The sequence below is a fragment of the Tupaia chinensis genome, unplaced genomic scaffold (genome assembly GCF_000334495.1).
Source record: "Tupaia chinensis unplaced genomic scaffold, TupChi_1.0 Scaffold000187_1, whole genome shotgun sequence".
Taxonomy (NCBI): Eukaryota; Metazoa; Chordata; class Mammalia; order Scandentia; family Tupaiidae; genus Tupaia; species Tupaia belangeri.
In genome coordinates, this window is record NW_006159662.1 from 3,738,237 (window position 1) to 3,754,128 (window position 15,892).

The following is a 15,892-nucleotide window of genomic DNA, read 5'->3' on the forward strand; positions in this document are numbered from 1 at the left end:
AAATTTTTTTTTTTAATTTTTTTTTTTTGTGTTTTTTTTTTTTTTTTTTTTTTTTTTTAATTTGACCACAGAGAACAGGAAAGTGAGAAAGCAAGCCACCAGGTCTTAGACTCGAACCATGGTCAGCCATGTGAGAGTCCAGTGCTTAACCACCACACCATCTGCCAATCCCAAAGGAATACTTAAAAACCTATATGTTTTGATTTCAGGTTTTGAGAATATGGAATAATGAAGATGTAAACCTAGATAAAGTATTTAAAGCTACAGTAAGTTTTTGCATTTTCCTACATAATTATTTAACTTTTGGTGAAATAGGATCATTCATAACATAGTATACGCCGCTTATCTTTATGCTTCTGGAGAAATGAGTGTAAGTTATCAGGTTTTCATTCTATCTTGGTAACATTGTCTTAATTCATGACTTAATAGGCTAGAAAATGTACACCCTATCCTACCAGGAGATCGAGGCCATGCATAATTCACGAATAATCAATTGATACTTGTTCCCATGAGTTTAGATGTCTGGGGTGTGTGGCCTGTGAAAACAAGTGAACTTCCTCCGCCCTTTCTTACAACAGGTAGAATAGATCCTGTAAGTTCCATATATTGTACATTTTAAGAACTGTATAATAATTTACATAATCTAAAGTATGTACATTTTTTTGAAGTTTATTTTATCTCGTTAGAGCGAGAGAGAAATGGAAACACAGAGAAAGGTACCTTCACCCAGGTCTTATGTCATGATTCCCCCAGCCCTATCCCAGCCTGGTGGAATCACGGGTGCTCGCATAGTCGTGCCTAGTGTGTTCAGGTTGACCTGGGATTTGAACTCTGGGCCTTCCAATATGTCTGCAATATTCTGCAGCAGCACCCTAACACCTGCACCAGCAGGTGAGCCTAACGTCTGTTACTTCTAACGGGATCTTAAGCAAGGTTAATCCCGAAATTCTAAATGTTCTGATTGTAAGTGTAATTGGCATACTTAAAGTGCTCACAGTAGGGCTAGTGTAGACAGAAGGCAGTTGTTGCCTAGACTCTCAGAACTTCCAGCCAGCTTGCTGTGTTGTCCCCTGGCTTTGGTCTTCATTTACCTTGCAATAATACAAGTCTGTACTTTACACAGTGGAATCCCCCCCATAATAATGTTAAGTTCTTTTCTTGGAATTACAGGCTGAAGTTACAGCCGTAGCATCAGTCTTTTCCTAATACACAAACTGCATGTAACTAACTGCATTAGCAGCTTTATCTGTCCCTGTTCGTACCTGCAGTTTTAGGAGACCCAGGTTCCAGCCTAAGCTAGTATTCACAATAGATACACTAGAAATTAATCAAAATAGTTACCTGATCAGAGAACAGGGTAGGGAGGATGAGATAAGGAGTTATATTTCTGAGTGTATTTTGTATTATGGATTTGATTTAGAACCACACAGAATTAAATTTAAATGAATTTAGTTTCTTAAAATTATAAAATTAAATTAAATCTAGTTTAAAAAAAAAACAGTTTCTTTAAAATAAGCCTTCTAGGCCATCCACAGCGGTGCAGTGTGATGCAGCACTTAATGATTACGAAGCACATGGAAAGGTCCCAAGTTCACGGCTGTAGTTCTCCCTGCACATACCAGGCGGGAGAACCTGTGATCCTGGCTGGCTGGAACTGGGGCTCATAGGGCCTCTGTAAATGTCCTTATCCTGTATTTTAGATGCAAATTGTTTTTCCGTAACAATGCAAATGTTGTTCCGTTCATCTAGTTATCGGCGGAGGTATATAGGATACTTTCGATACAAGGGACAGAGCCCGTGGTGCTGTTCAAGGAAGGTGCTGTTCGTAGTTTAGAGGCCTTGCTTGCAGAACCCCAGCAGAAAATTGAAACCGTTATCTCCGATGAAGAAGTAATTAAGTAAGTTCCAATACTTGGTAAATGATTTTTTCCCAAAATACTATATACTGCTTTTCTTTTCTTTTCTTTTTTTTTTTTTTTTTTAAGTTTTGCTATCGGGTACATGTACACTCCAGAAGGAGACAGAGAAAGAAAGCAAGAAATCACCCCCCATGGGGATGGGCTTCTCCTGTGTTCTGCTGTCAGGATTTTGGACATGTATGCCCATGAGCCCAGTATGTATTTCAAATCACCCGAAATGGAACTTGGACCATATGACTGGCCATATGGAATCCAGCTACCTTAGCCACCATGCCATTGGCTGGCCCTATACATTTTTTAAAATTTGCCTTTGGGCAAATGTACTCACCGGGGAGAGAGACTGAGAAGAGAGAGAAAGCACTCTTCAATGGGGCATGTTCATGCCGTAATCCCTTCTCTTCCATTTCTCCATCTTGTTGGGATTTGAGGCACACATGCATACACACCTAGTTTTTTTTTTCTTTTTTCTTTTAAGACAGATGTTTGTTGCTCTATGGGCACATATGTTCAGCAGAGAGAGAGAAAGTGGGAAATCATCCCTCCGAGGTGATGGCCATGCCACAGTTCCTTCTCCTCCATTCTCTTCTTGGGATCTTGGACACGCACACACATACGCCTGGTGTGAGTTTTTGGGTTTTTTATTTTTTTTTTAAAGAAATTTTTCCGGTATGGGCACATGCAGTCACTGGAGAGACAGAGAGAGACAGAACGAAAGAAAGCATCCCCGGGGGTGACCTCACCACAGTCCCTTCCTCTTTATTCACCTCTTGGGACCTTAGGCACACACAGATAAATGCCCAGTATGAGTTTTAAGTCACTGGGTCTGGGACTCAGACCTTGGTCAACCATGTGGGAGTCCAGCAACATAACCATTACACCTTATGGTTTCCTGGCGTGAGGGTTTTTTTTTTAATATCTTTTTTAAAAATTATTTTATTTTTCTTTCTTTCTTTTTTTCTTTCTTTATTTAAATTTGACCAGAGAGGGACAGAGCCAGGAGGGGGTAGAAAGCTGCCAGATCCAGGACTCAAACTGCTGTTGGCCGTGTGGGGGTCCAGCCCCTTTAATCACAATGCCACCTGCTGGTCCCCGCCTGGCGTTGAGTTTTAAGCCGCTGGGTCTGGGACTTGAACCACGGTCAGCTATGTGGGAGTCCAGCAATGTAACCATTATGCTATCTGCTTGTCCACCTAGTGTGTGTGTGTGTGTGTGTGTGTGTTTAATATTTATTATTATTTAATTTTATTTGTTGTCGTTATTATTTTATTATTTTTTAACTTTATTTATTTTTAATTTGACCAAATAGGGACAGAGAGAGAGAGAGAGAGATGGAAAGTGAGAAAGCAACTCGCCAGGTCCAGGACTTGAACTGCAGTCAACCATGTGGGAGTCCAGTGCCCTCAACCACCACGCCACCTGCCAGCTGTATTGTAATTGTTTTATTTGACCAGGGAAAGACAGAGGAAGAGAAAGTGAGAAACAAACCACCAGGTCTTATACTCAAACCATGGTCAGCCATGTGGGAATTCAGCACCTTAACCACCATGCCGCTTGCCAACCCCAACCCCTAGTGTGCTTTTTTAAAGAATTATTTTAGGGGCCAACAGGTGACATGGCAGTTTGCTTTGTCTGTCTCTCGCTCGTGCTCTCTCTCTCTCAATCTGTCCCTCTCTGGTCAGATTAAAATAAAGTTGTTTAAGCAAGCCACGGGTTCGGGACTCAAACTACAGTTGGCGATGTGGGAGTCCAGTGCCCTTAACCACCATGCCACCTGCCAGCCCCCCAGTGTGTCTTTTAAGCTGCCAGGGCCAGAATTCAAATTGTGGTTGGGTATCTGGTGGTATCTGGCTCTGTTAACCACTAGGCAACATTGCAAGGTCTGTACTTTTTTTTTTTTAATAAACTTGTACTTTTTAAAAATTTATTTTATTTACTTTTATTTTTGATTTTCATCCTTTTCAGTTTGATCAGAGAGAGAGAGGGAAAGTAAGAAAGCAAACCATCAGGTCCAGGACATGAACTGTTGGTTGGCCATGTGGGTAGTCCAATGCCTTTAACCACTATGCCACCTACCAGTCCCATAAACTTGTATTTTAATTGCATTTTCCCATAAACTTTGTTGTTGTTTTTTGTTTGTTTGTTTGTTTTGGAGAGGTTTTTGCTACAGGGTACATGCATTTGCCAGACAGATGGAGAGAGACAGACAGAAAGCGAGAAATCATCCCCCCCCGGGGGGGGGGGGTTACCACGCCGCAATCCCTTCTCCGTTCTCCTCTTGGGATTTTGGGCATGCACGCACATGCACCCGGCATGAGTTTTAAGCCACCAGGTCCAGGACACAAACTGCGGTTGACTACATGGGAGTCCAGCAACATAGCCATTACGCTAACTGCTGGTCCCTGTTGTTGTTTTTTTTAATGATTTTACTTAAGAGTGAGAAAATAAGCCACCGAGTCCAAATCTCAAACCACAGTTAGCCACGTGAGAGTCCAGCACTTTAACCACCACACCACCTGCCAGCCCTAACCTTTTATTATTGCTGTTTTCAAAAATATTTTGAATATTATAAATATTTTAAATATATCAGCAGGTAGCAAAGAGGTTAAGGTGCTGGATCCCACATAGCCAAGTTCATAATTCGAGTCTCAGATCTGGTGACTTGAAAATCACACCAGGCATGTGTGCGTGCATGTCTAAAATCCTGAATGGGCACTGGAGTAGGATTACAATGTGGCTATTCCTCTGGGGAATGATTTCTCGCTTTCTCTCGTTCTCCCTTTCTCTGTCTCTGGCAAATGCACATTCCCCATAGCAAAAAAAATAATAATAATAATTAATATAAACATAATTAAAGTAACTTAAAAACCATTTATGGAGCCAGAAGGTGGCGTGGCGATTAAGGCACTAGGCTCCCACATGGCCGGTCATGGTTTGAGTCCTGGATCCAGCAGCTGGGAAATCATGCTGGGTGTGTGTGCGTGTGTGCTCTAAATCCTGAGAGGAGAATGGAGGAGAAGAGATTGCGTGCAGAGTGGCCATTCATTCTGATTTCTCACTTTCCCTCTCTAGCTACCACATGCACCCTATGGCGAAACCTTAAAAAAAAAAAAATTAAGACATTGACTGAAATAACATCCCAGAAAACTTCGCAGCTGATTGAGGAAGCCCATAGTCATTTAAGTTCTGTTCTGTGACAGAGAACTGGACAGTCAGTTATTTGAAGATGAAATGGGTTATACCCGAAGACCAAGATCTTGTTCCTGGCGTATGACCCTGACTGCCAAGCTTGCAGCCTTTTCCCTGGAGAAGAGAGTTGTTTATTGTTAGCCGAATATGACAATGCTTTAAGGCCTCTGCTTTCCCAGATTTGGGGGGAAGATCTGAAAAAATGGCTTCCCCAAGTGATAGAAGGACATTTCATGATTTCATGATTCTCTTACCCTCGTTCTGTCATCACATTTTCTGTCCAGTTGACTTGCTTCCTCCCCAGGTCCACCTGTTAGGAACTGAATGTCTTTTTTCTTTCTTTTTTTAAAAATTATTTTACTTAGGTTTATTTATTTTATTTGACCAGAGAGGGACAGAGAGAGAGGAGAGAGGAAAGTGAGAAATCAAGCCACCAGGTACTTGAACCGTGGTTGGCCATGTGGGAGTCCAGTGCCCCTAACCACCATGCCAGCTGCCAGCCCCAGGAACTGAATTTCTGAAAGTCAAAGCATAGACGTGTCTTAGTGAGCAGGCAGTGTGGACCGTGAGCAGTCGTGCCTTCAGCTGTCCTAATGAATGCCTCTATGGTGTGAGCAACTGTTCGGGTGATGTCTTTAGAGGACCTGGGTCCTAATCACCACTCTACCACAAACCAGCTGTGCAGTCTGGGTTACAAGCACTTTAACAGCACCCTCCCACCACGTGCCTTGGTGTCCTTTAACACTTGAAGAAAGCAGATGAGATCCTGATGTTTTCTTCAGAATGCTAATCCCAGAAAGTCACTGAAGAAGAGGGGTCAGGGCGGTCAGTTCCTAGTGCACTGGGGAGCACTATATAGTGCTCCTCCCTCTTGGAACTGGACAGTTAACATATTGTCTGAGACGTTGAACGCCAGCATTTAATCTGGAGACGCATTTGACAGAGGAATGCCTACTAATCCCTTGGTTTTGAAACACCAAATTAGGTGTTTTCTGATTTCTCTGCTTCCAAAAAAATACCTGTTTAATAAAATATTTTCATGAGGCCTGTCCCAGGCCCAGTGACTTGAAAATCATGCCAGGTGAGGGCCAGCAGACGGCGTAATGCTTATGTTGCTAAACTCCCGCATAGTCAACCATGATTCGCCCCTGGCTCCGGCGACTTAAAACTCAGGCTGGGCATGTGTGCGTGTATGCCCGAAATCCTGAGAGGAGAGTGAAGGAGAAGGGATTGTATTGTGGCCATCTCCCCAGGGAATGGTTTCTCACTTTCTATCTCTGTCTGTCTCTGGAGAGTGCACACGTATACCCTATAACAAAAGTGTCTCTCAAAAACAAAAAAAGAGAAGGCAGTGACGCCATGTGCATGTGCATGTATGCCCACAATACCGAGAGGACAAGGGATTGTGTTCTGCCCCGCCCCCCGCCCCGGGGGGATTTCTCACTTTCCCTTTCTGTCTTGAGTGTCTCTCTCCAGTGAGTGCACACGCCCTACAGCAAAAATCTACAAAATAAAAACTGTTGTAAGTTTCAACTGATGTTTCTCTCATATGGTGACATTTGTATTTATTTATCTTTTTAGGTGGACCAAGTTTTTCATGGTATTTAGGCATCCTCTTTTAATTTTTATTACAGAAAAAGTAAGTATTGTTTTCAATTCCTGGGCCATTTTGTGAAATTTCAAAGCTTTTAAATATTTTAATCTTACTTAAACACAAGAAAATCTGTTAATTACAGTTATTTCCATGCCTAAATGAAACGCATTTTTATAACATTTTAAATTTAATTAGACAAGTGGGTCTTAAGTACTCATTGAAGTAATTGGAATAGGGTGACAATATACATAAGGATGGTTGCCTGAAATGGAATTTCTTTAAATAAAAATATCCTTTCTTGCAGCATGGAAATTATTTTGCTTATGTACAAATGTTTAACTCCCGTATCTTAAGCAAATACACACTCTTACTTGGACAAGAAGAAAAATCGATTGTACAGAGTTTTACTGCATCTGCGGATCGGAAATTCATCTCTTTGATGTCATTAAGTAAGTTTTTTGCTTTAAACTTTTAAGAGATTTTTTTTTTTTTTTTGAGAGGTTTTTTTTCGCTGTAGGGTGCATGCACTCGCCAGACAGAGAAAGAGAGACAGAAAGACAGAAAGCGAGAAATCACCCCCCGGGGGGGGTGGCCACGTCGCAATCCCTTCTCCATTCTCTTCTCAGGATCTTGGGCACACATGGACACGCGCCTGGCATGAGTTTTAAGCCACCGGGTCCGGGACACGAACCGCGGTTGACTACATGGGAGTCCAGCAACATAGCCATTACGCTAACTGCTGGTCCCAAAACTTTAAGAGATTTTAAGATTGTAAATAGAGGGGACCAGCACATGGCATGGTGGTTAAGGCTCTGGACACTTCCACATGGATGACCATGGTTCGATGCCTGGACCTGGTGGCTTGCTTTCTCACTTATACTCTCTCTTTGTGTCTCTCTCTGGTCAAATTAAAATAAATAAATGAGTAGGGACTAGTAGTTATCATAATGGCTATGTCGTTGGACTCCCATGTAGTCAACCACGGTTCGAGTCCCGGACCCAGTGGCTTAAACTCAACGTCAGGCGCGTGTGCATGCATGCCCAAGATCCAGAGGAGAATGGAAAAGAATGGATTGTTGTATGGCCATCTCCCCAGGGGGTGATTTCTCGCTTTCTGTCTCTCTGTCTCTCTGTCTTTCTGGCGAGCACATCCGCCCCATAGCAAAAAACCTCTTCCAAAAAAAGTTAAATAAATAAATAAAAATTTAAAAAAATGAATGAGTAAATAAAGATTAAAAAAAGATTGTAAATAGAGGGATTTTTATTTTTATAGGGTAGCTGTTTTATCTTGGGCTTTTTCCAGTTTTCTGATACAGCCTTTCTCTCTCACTGCCACTTACAGGGATCCGTGCCTTCACTTTCTGCACCCCACCACTCATGGCTGTACCCTGGGTCAGTGGTGCCTGTTCTCAGAGGCTGTTGAAGTGCTTCAGCAGTACACAATTTTACATCATTGTCTCTATAACTTATGTCTTTAATTTACTATATGCAACAGATAATATAATACAATAAAAAGAGGAAAACCAACTTTTTTCCTTATCATGATAAAGCCCAACTTCTTTGATAGTATTGTTAGTGAACCATAGATATCCATGGTTGACACCATCTGGCCCCTCTATTCCTTTTGCCCAACTATTACTTCTTTTATTTGCTATTGTTGTTTTTATTTGACTGGAGAGAGGAAAAGAAAGTGAAAAAGCGGGATGCTGGGTCTCTGACTTGAACTGTGATTGGCCATATGGAGGTCCAGTGCCGTAACCACCACACCACCTGCTAGTCTCAATCATTTCTTTCTTCCTCTCTCTCTTCCTTTCTTTCTTTCATTTATTTATTTTAATTTGAACAGTGAGGTACAGAGTACGGGAAGGAAAGAGAGAGGGAAAATGAGAAAGCAAGCCACCAGCTCCAGGACTTGAGGTGCAGTCAGCCATGTGGGCCCTTAGCCCCCACACCTGCCGGCCCCACACTGTCATTACTTTGATGTGCTCTTCTTTAGACAATGACTGAGACACATGAGCAGAGGGAGACTAACAGCAGATTTAGCCCATGCCACTTTTTTTTTAATTTCTACTGGTCTCAAGTTCTTGAGAAAGCCCTCCCTGCCTCAGTGAGGTGTGGTTGTGTTCGGAATGTGTTTTTAGGATGGAGGCCATGTTTGAACTGTAGTCTATCATGTGGGATCTGGCTTTGTGTGTACACAGGGCTTAGTTGTGCTAAGGGGTCGGCCCTGTGCCACCTTCTTCCGGATGTTTTATTGCCTTGGAGTCTTAACTGTGTTACGTTTCAAAGTATAATCCCAGTCTTAACCCTCTAAATTAAACACCAAAAGGGGAGGCTTCGTGGGGGAAATCTCCCTCAGTCTTTTATGACTTGTTCTGAAGTCATTTTGAAAAGATTTGGGGAGGGGGCAATACACAGAATTTAGGAAACATTTCCATATTGTTGCAAATAAAAACGTTGGAGAAGTTTTCCTAATGTGTAGATATTTGCAACAGCTATTGAGAAAAAAGCTCTTGGGCCAGCCAGTGGCCTTATGGTTAGGGCAGCTGGATCTCATGTAGCTGACTTCATGGTTGAGTCTTGGACCCAGCAACTTGGAAAACATGCCAGGCAGGTGTGCATGTGTGCCCAGAATCCTAAGAGGAGAGGGAATTGTGGAGTGGCCATCCCCCTTGCAGAGTGGTTTCTTACTTTCCTTCCATCTGACTCTCTGCACTGAGTACATGCACCCTGTAGCAAAGTAATGAAAAAAAGAAGGGAAGGAGCCCAGCAGGTGGTTAAGGCACTGGGCACTCCCATATGGCCAACCATGGTTCAAATCCCAGACCTGGTGGCTTGCTTTCTTACTTTACACCTCCCTCCCTCCCGACCATGGTTGAAGTCCTGGACCTGGCGGCTTCTCACTCTCCTTCTCTCTTTTACTTTGTCCCTCTCTGGTTTTATTTTTATAACACACACATACACACACACACATGTATATATGTAAAGTGTGTGTGTGTGAAGTCAAATAAAATAATTCTTTTTAAAAAATTTTAGCTTAATGGGCATTGAAATTAGGAAGTCTGAACAAAGAGTCATATAAATCTTTATGTAGGGGCTAGCAGGTGGTGTGGTGGTTAAAGTGTTGAATTCCCACTGCAGTTCGAGTCCCAGGCCAGGTGGCTTGCTTTCTCATTTTCTCTCTGTCTCTCTCTCTCTATCTCTGATGAGTGCACGTGCCTTATAACATTTTTTTAAAATAATTATTTTACTGTATTTTTCATCATTATTATTTTCTTATTCACCAGAGAGAGAGAGAGGGAGAGTGAGAAAGCAAGCTGCCAAATCAAGAACTCAAACAGCAGTCTGTCATATAGGAATCTAGTACCTTAACCACTACACCACCTGCCAGCTCCAGCCCTATAGCAAAATAATAGTAATAACAATAATAATATCAGTAAATAAAATAAATAATTCTTTAAAAACAAAATCTTGGGGCCAGCAGGTGACGTGGTGGTTAATAGCACCAGCCTCCCACATGACCAAGCACGGTTCAAGTCCCGAACCTGGCAGCCTGCTTTCTCACATTCTCTCTCTGTCCCTCTCTGATCAAATTAAAATAAATGAATAAATAAATACAAAGTTAAATAAAATAATTGTTTCTTTTTTTAAGAATTATTTTATTTTTTGTTCATTTATTTATTTTATTATTTTTTTATTTTGACCAGAGAGGGACAGAGTGAGAGAGAAGAAGAGAGAGGGAAAGTGAGAGAGCAAGCCTCCAGATCCAGGACTTGAACCGTGGTTGGCCATGTTGGAGTCCAGCATCCTTAACCACCATGCCACCTGCTGGACCCAAAATAATTATTTCTTTAAAAATCAATCTTTGTAACATATCCAGCAACACATGAAATTTACAAAATTGAACTGATTAAAAAAAAAAGTCAGTAATTTCATGTACTTTCAGAGTGATTAAGTAACAAGAAACCTAATGTTTAGGCCAGATGCTAATTCATTTCTAAGGACAGTACTTTTTTTAGTAACTAAATTATCTATATTCCTTCCAGTTCCTCTCAGTATTTTCATTTACTACAGGTATCTGTAGTTTTTGTTTGTTGGCTATTATGACATTTCTTACTGGGATTTTTATTAATAAGACTTTCCCCATTTTAAGCTTCTGGTATATTTTTCTAAAGGAAAGCAAAAAGTGGTTGTTTATTACTCTGGTTCGATTCTTTATCAGATTGGTAAAATCTTATAAATAGTCTAATACATTTAACTGGAATAGACATATAACTCTCCTTACCCAGTAATGAACAATACGTTTTTGTTTCCGACAGGTTCTGACGGATGTGTCTATGAAAGCCTGATCCCTGTGCATCCAAGTGATGCTGAAGAAAATCAGAGGGTAGTTAGATCAGTGTTGCTCAAGACTGTTGTGTCTGGCAGTGCTCGAAATGGTGTTGCCCTTACTGTCTTGGATCAAGATCATGTGGCAGTCCTGGGACCTTCGATGTCAACTTCTAAGGGTAACAGAAATCTAGTCAATTAACACGTTTTTTGCGTTTTCCCTCCAATCTTCTAATCTTCTCTTTCTTTTTAAATTATTTATTACCATCTTAATTTGTTTCCTTTATCACCATACTTGAATTACTTCTGTAGCTTTCTAATTTTTCTTGAATAGGTCTTTGATTTCAAAACACCTTCTCATGGGGACCAGCAGGTGGCTTGAATAACATACCAGGTGCGTGTGCATTTGTGCCCAAAATCCTTAGGGGAGAATGAAGAAGGGATTGTAGCCATCCCGCTGGGAGTCAGCTTCTCACTTTCCCTCCCTCTGGCGAGCCCTCATGTCCTATGACAAAACCTTACACACACAAATCAAACTAACTGACTAACTTCCTCCTATCACTGCATTGTTGATGACTATAATGCCATGAAGAGATAGAAATGGTAAATACTCATGTACCAGCTATAGGTCCTCAGAACGTTGATAAGCCTGTGGTAGAAGACTGACTGCGCGACAGCATTTCACAGCATAGAAACCCACAGGGCGTGGACAGCTTCAAAGGCGGGGACTGCTGGATGCTTTGGGTCTCTGCAACATCCGAGCAGGGTTCTCGTTTTCGCCTCACCTCCTCACCCACCAATCCCAGTCCCCCAGATCAAGACTTAGTCCATCGTGAAGAACATGATTCTCCTTGCCAGTGCAAGGTTGGACACTTCCAGCCTGTGCTGTAAACCTCAGGACCTGCTGTTTACCGTTCTCCTCTCGATGGTTTAGAACCACCTTTGCTAACCTCTTGTTTCTGAACAAGAACCCCCTGCTTTATCCAAACCAGACTCCCTATTGACTACTAATTTAAAGTGCTCTCCCTCACCTGCGTACTCTGTCCTTACACTTCTGCGTATGAAGATAGGAGCTGGGGCTGCAGGTGGCGTGGTGTTTAAGGTGCTAGACTCCCGCATGGCTGACCCTGGTTTGAATCTTAGACCTGGTGGCTTGCTCTCTCCCTTCTCTCATCAAATTAAAAAATAATAATAACAATAAAATTAAATAAATAAATATTTTAAAAAGAGAGAGAGACTTTTAAAAAAAGAGCTACTGGGACCAAAAGGTGGCATAATGGCTATGTCGCCAGACTCCCATGTAGTCAACTGTGGTTTGAGTCCTAGACTCGGCAGCTTAAAACTCACACTGGGCATGTGTGCGTGTGTGCCCAAGATCCTAAGAGGAGACTGGAGGGGACGGCACATGCACTCTATAGCAAAATTCTCTCTCTTTAAAAAAAAGGCACTACTGCTTACTGCAAAACTACCATGTGTAACACCACAATACTTCCATTGTGTTGTTATTTGTATGGTTTTTCTTTCTTAAGTTTATTTCTTGAGAGAGAGAAAAACAGGCACCCTCATCAAGGTCTCGTCATGCCACGATCCCTCCTCCCGTGTCCCCTAGTCTCTGGCCAGCATGTTTCAGGTCTGTCCTAGGTCCCAGCCACAGTCTGTGTCAGCAGCATTGCAGGCCAGCGCCCTTTGCCTGTGCACGATGGCCGTGTCTTCACTCTCCCAGCCGCCCTGTAAGAGAAGGATCAGGGAACTGAGTATGATGTTATAACTAAGTAGCAGAATAGGATCCGCCTAAGCAGTTCAATGCTGTGAGGCCATGTACTCCACTATTAAATCCTGAGGGTCTTTTTGTTTTTGTTTTTCCTGTTTTGTTGTTTTTTTTGATGTTTATTTGTTTGTTTGTTTGTTTGTTTTCGAGGGAGAGATTTTTGCTATAGGGTTTGTGCGCTTGCTGGAGAGACAGAAAGTGGGAAATCACACACACACACACACCCCAGGGGGAATGGCCACGCCTCAATCCCTTCTCCATTCTCCTCTCAGTGTCTTAGGCACACACGCACATGCACCTGGCATGAGTTTTAAGCCACCAGACCTGAGACTGAAACCACGATGGGCAGTGTGGGAGTCCAGCAACGTAACTATAAAGCCATCTGCTGGTCCCATTGCTTTTGTTTTTTAAGTGCACTTACTCATTTCTCCCACATGAAGGAGAGGCATAGCAACAGCATCCTCAACAGGGTCGTTATACTAAGATCCACACGCAGTCTTAGCCTCAGTCATGGGCACGCATCCACGCTCCATCTCTGACAGCCCAGATCATGGGCACGCACCCACCCTCCATCTCCTCAGTCCATATTGTGGACACGTGCCCACACTCTGTCTCCGTCAGCCCAGATGGTGGGCATGCGTGCATGCTCCGTCTCCATCAACCTAGATCATGGGCACATGCCCGCCCTTCGTCTCTGTCAGCCGAAATCCACTCGCAGTCATGGGCGTGCATCCACGCTCCGTCTCCATCAGCCCAGATCATGGGCACACGCCCGCCCTCCGTCTCCGTCAGCCCAGATCGTGGGCACGCACCCGCCCTCCGTCTCCGTCAGCCGAGATTGTGGGCATGCATGCCCATGAACCCAGGACTTTTCCCATGTGGGTCTAGTCACGATACTGCTACCCTCACCCACAACCTGGCCCCAAGTCCTGGTTCATAACCATTTTACCAAGTGTGCATCTCACAGCCCTGGTTTCCCTTTTCCTTTCTGCTCTGCCCTCAGAAAACCCCGTAGCCAATGTGAAGAGTTTCTGTTTCTCTTTCTGGAGCTATTTTTGTATACATACAGGCATTTCTTCCGTTTTTTGGTTTTTATTACAGATTTCTTTCCTTTTTCTTTTTTAGAATTATTTCATTTAACTTCATTTATTTATTAATTTTAATTTGACCAAAGAGGGATAGAGAGAGAAAGAGGGAAAGTGAGAAAACAAGCTACCGGGACTCAAACTGTGGTCGGCCATGTGGGAGTCCAGCACCCTTAACCACCATGCCACCTGCCGGCCCCTTGGGTGTATTTTTACTACTGATTGCTCACCAACCAGTAAGACCTTCTTCCCCTGGAGCTCACTTTTCCAGTCCACATCTTGAATGCTTGTGTTAGTCACTGTCATTACCCACTTTTATACTTAATCAGTCGAAACTTGTGTATTTGACTGTGGCTTCTCCTGTTCCAAATTATCACATATTCTGGGGATTATTTCTGAATTTCTGTGTTTTATTTTACAGAATGCCTCTCCATATGGAACATAAAATTTCAAACTCTGCAGTCTTCAAAGGAGTTACCACAAGGGACCAGTGGTCAAGTAAGTTTTTTTACTTCAAGACTTCTTCAAATTTAGTTATTTTTGTATCTGATAAATAAACAATAAGGAAAAAATAGAGATCTTTTGATAGTTACTTACTTTGGCAGGGTTTTTTTATACTTTAGGGCACATGTGCTCACTAGAGAGAAAGAGAGACAGACACAGTGAGAGGGAAAGTAAGAAATCCCTCATATGGCCACTCTACAATCTCCTCCCAGGATCTTGGGCATGTACGCACACACACCCAGCATGAGTTTCAAGCCACCGAGTCCGGGACTTAAATTACGGTTGGCCATGTGAGAGTCCAACAATGAAACCACTACACCATCTGCTGGTCCCCATATTTTGGCAATTTTTAATTAAAATAAATAAAATTACTTTTACTTGGACTGGCCCCATGACTGCCCATGATTTGAATCCTGCTTCTGGTAGCTTGGAAAATGTGCTGGGTCACATGTGTGTGTATGCCCAAAATCTCTGCAGAACGGAGAAATGGAGAGGGGGCTGTGACATCACCTCACCCCACTGGAAATGCTTTCTTCCTCCCCCTCACTGTCTCTCTTTCTGTCTCTGTACAAGTCTTCTATAGTTTTTAGAAAACTTACTGTCTCCTTGAAAGATTGTATTTAATTTGATTGTTTTAATAGTTTTCTTATGTTTATAACTTTCAAGACTCAAGTTACTTAAAGTATAACTAGTTTTAGATCAAGAGAGTTAATTAGACAGCTGTTTTGTTTTGTTTTGTTATGTTCATAGAGATTTTTATTATAGGGCACATGCACTCATTGGAGAGACAGAGAGGGAGAAATCACACATGCCCAGTGTGAGTTTTAAGCCTTCGGGTCTGACACTTGAACCAGGGTCAACCATGTGGGAGTCCGGCAACGTAGCCATTGCAGAGTCTGCTGGTCCCTACTTTTGTATTCTGAATTGTACCCTAAGGCTGTTACTTTTCTTAATCAGTCTTTTAGGTTATAGATTAAATGTCACAATAGAATTACATAGAAATGCTTACCTAAGAAGTTAAAGTTGGGCCAGCTGGTAGCCTGGTGGATATCACACAGCCCCACACAGCCTCCCAGACCCAGTTCAAGTCCCAGACCCAGCAGCTTGAGAAACACACCTGTGTCTGTATACATGGGCCCAAAATCTCAAGAGGAGATTGGAGAAGGGATTACTGCATGGCCATCCCTCCAGGAGAGTGATTTCCCGTTTTTCCTCTCTCTGGCAAGCTCACGCACTGTATAGCAAGCTTAAAAAAAAAGGAGAGAGAGAGAGAAAATTAAAGCTGAAGCTGACCAGACCCAGACTACATTTTCTGAAGCAAGGGATGTTGTCTATTTTGTATTCTTTAGTCTCGTTAGTGCCTAGTAAAGGTGCTTAACAAATATTGAATGTTTAGTGAATAAAAAGTCATGACTAATATGCAAATCAAGGCAATAGGATGTTACTAATCTTTTTTTTTTTTTTTTTTTTTTTTTGGGGATTTTTCCTTTGGGGGGCGGGCGCCCCC

The 15,892-nt window shown here is 42.4% G+C and overlaps 1 protein-coding gene across 4 annotated transcripts in view; it reads left to right on the forward strand.

Annotated features, from left to right (window-relative positions):
• NOL11 (nucleolar protein 11) overlaps positions 1-15,892 on the forward strand; it is a 31,904-nt gene that overhangs the window by 2,954 nt on the left and 13,058 nt on the right. For all 4 annotated transcript variants that reach the window (XM_006146775.3, XM_027771166.1, XM_027771165.1 and 1 more), the window contains exons 3-8: positions 210-266; positions 1,750-1,898; positions 6,687-6,744; positions 7,004-7,148; positions 11,019-11,207; positions 14,303-14,379. In XM_006146775.3, coding sequence (XP_006146837.1) covers positions 210-266; positions 1,750-1,898; positions 6,687-6,744; positions 7,004-7,148; positions 11,019-11,207; positions 14,303-14,379 — 675 coding nt within the window. The remainder of the gene's footprint in view (positions 1-209; positions 267-1,749; positions 1,899-6,686; positions 6,745-7,003; positions 7,149-11,018; positions 11,208-14,302; positions 14,380-15,892) is intronic.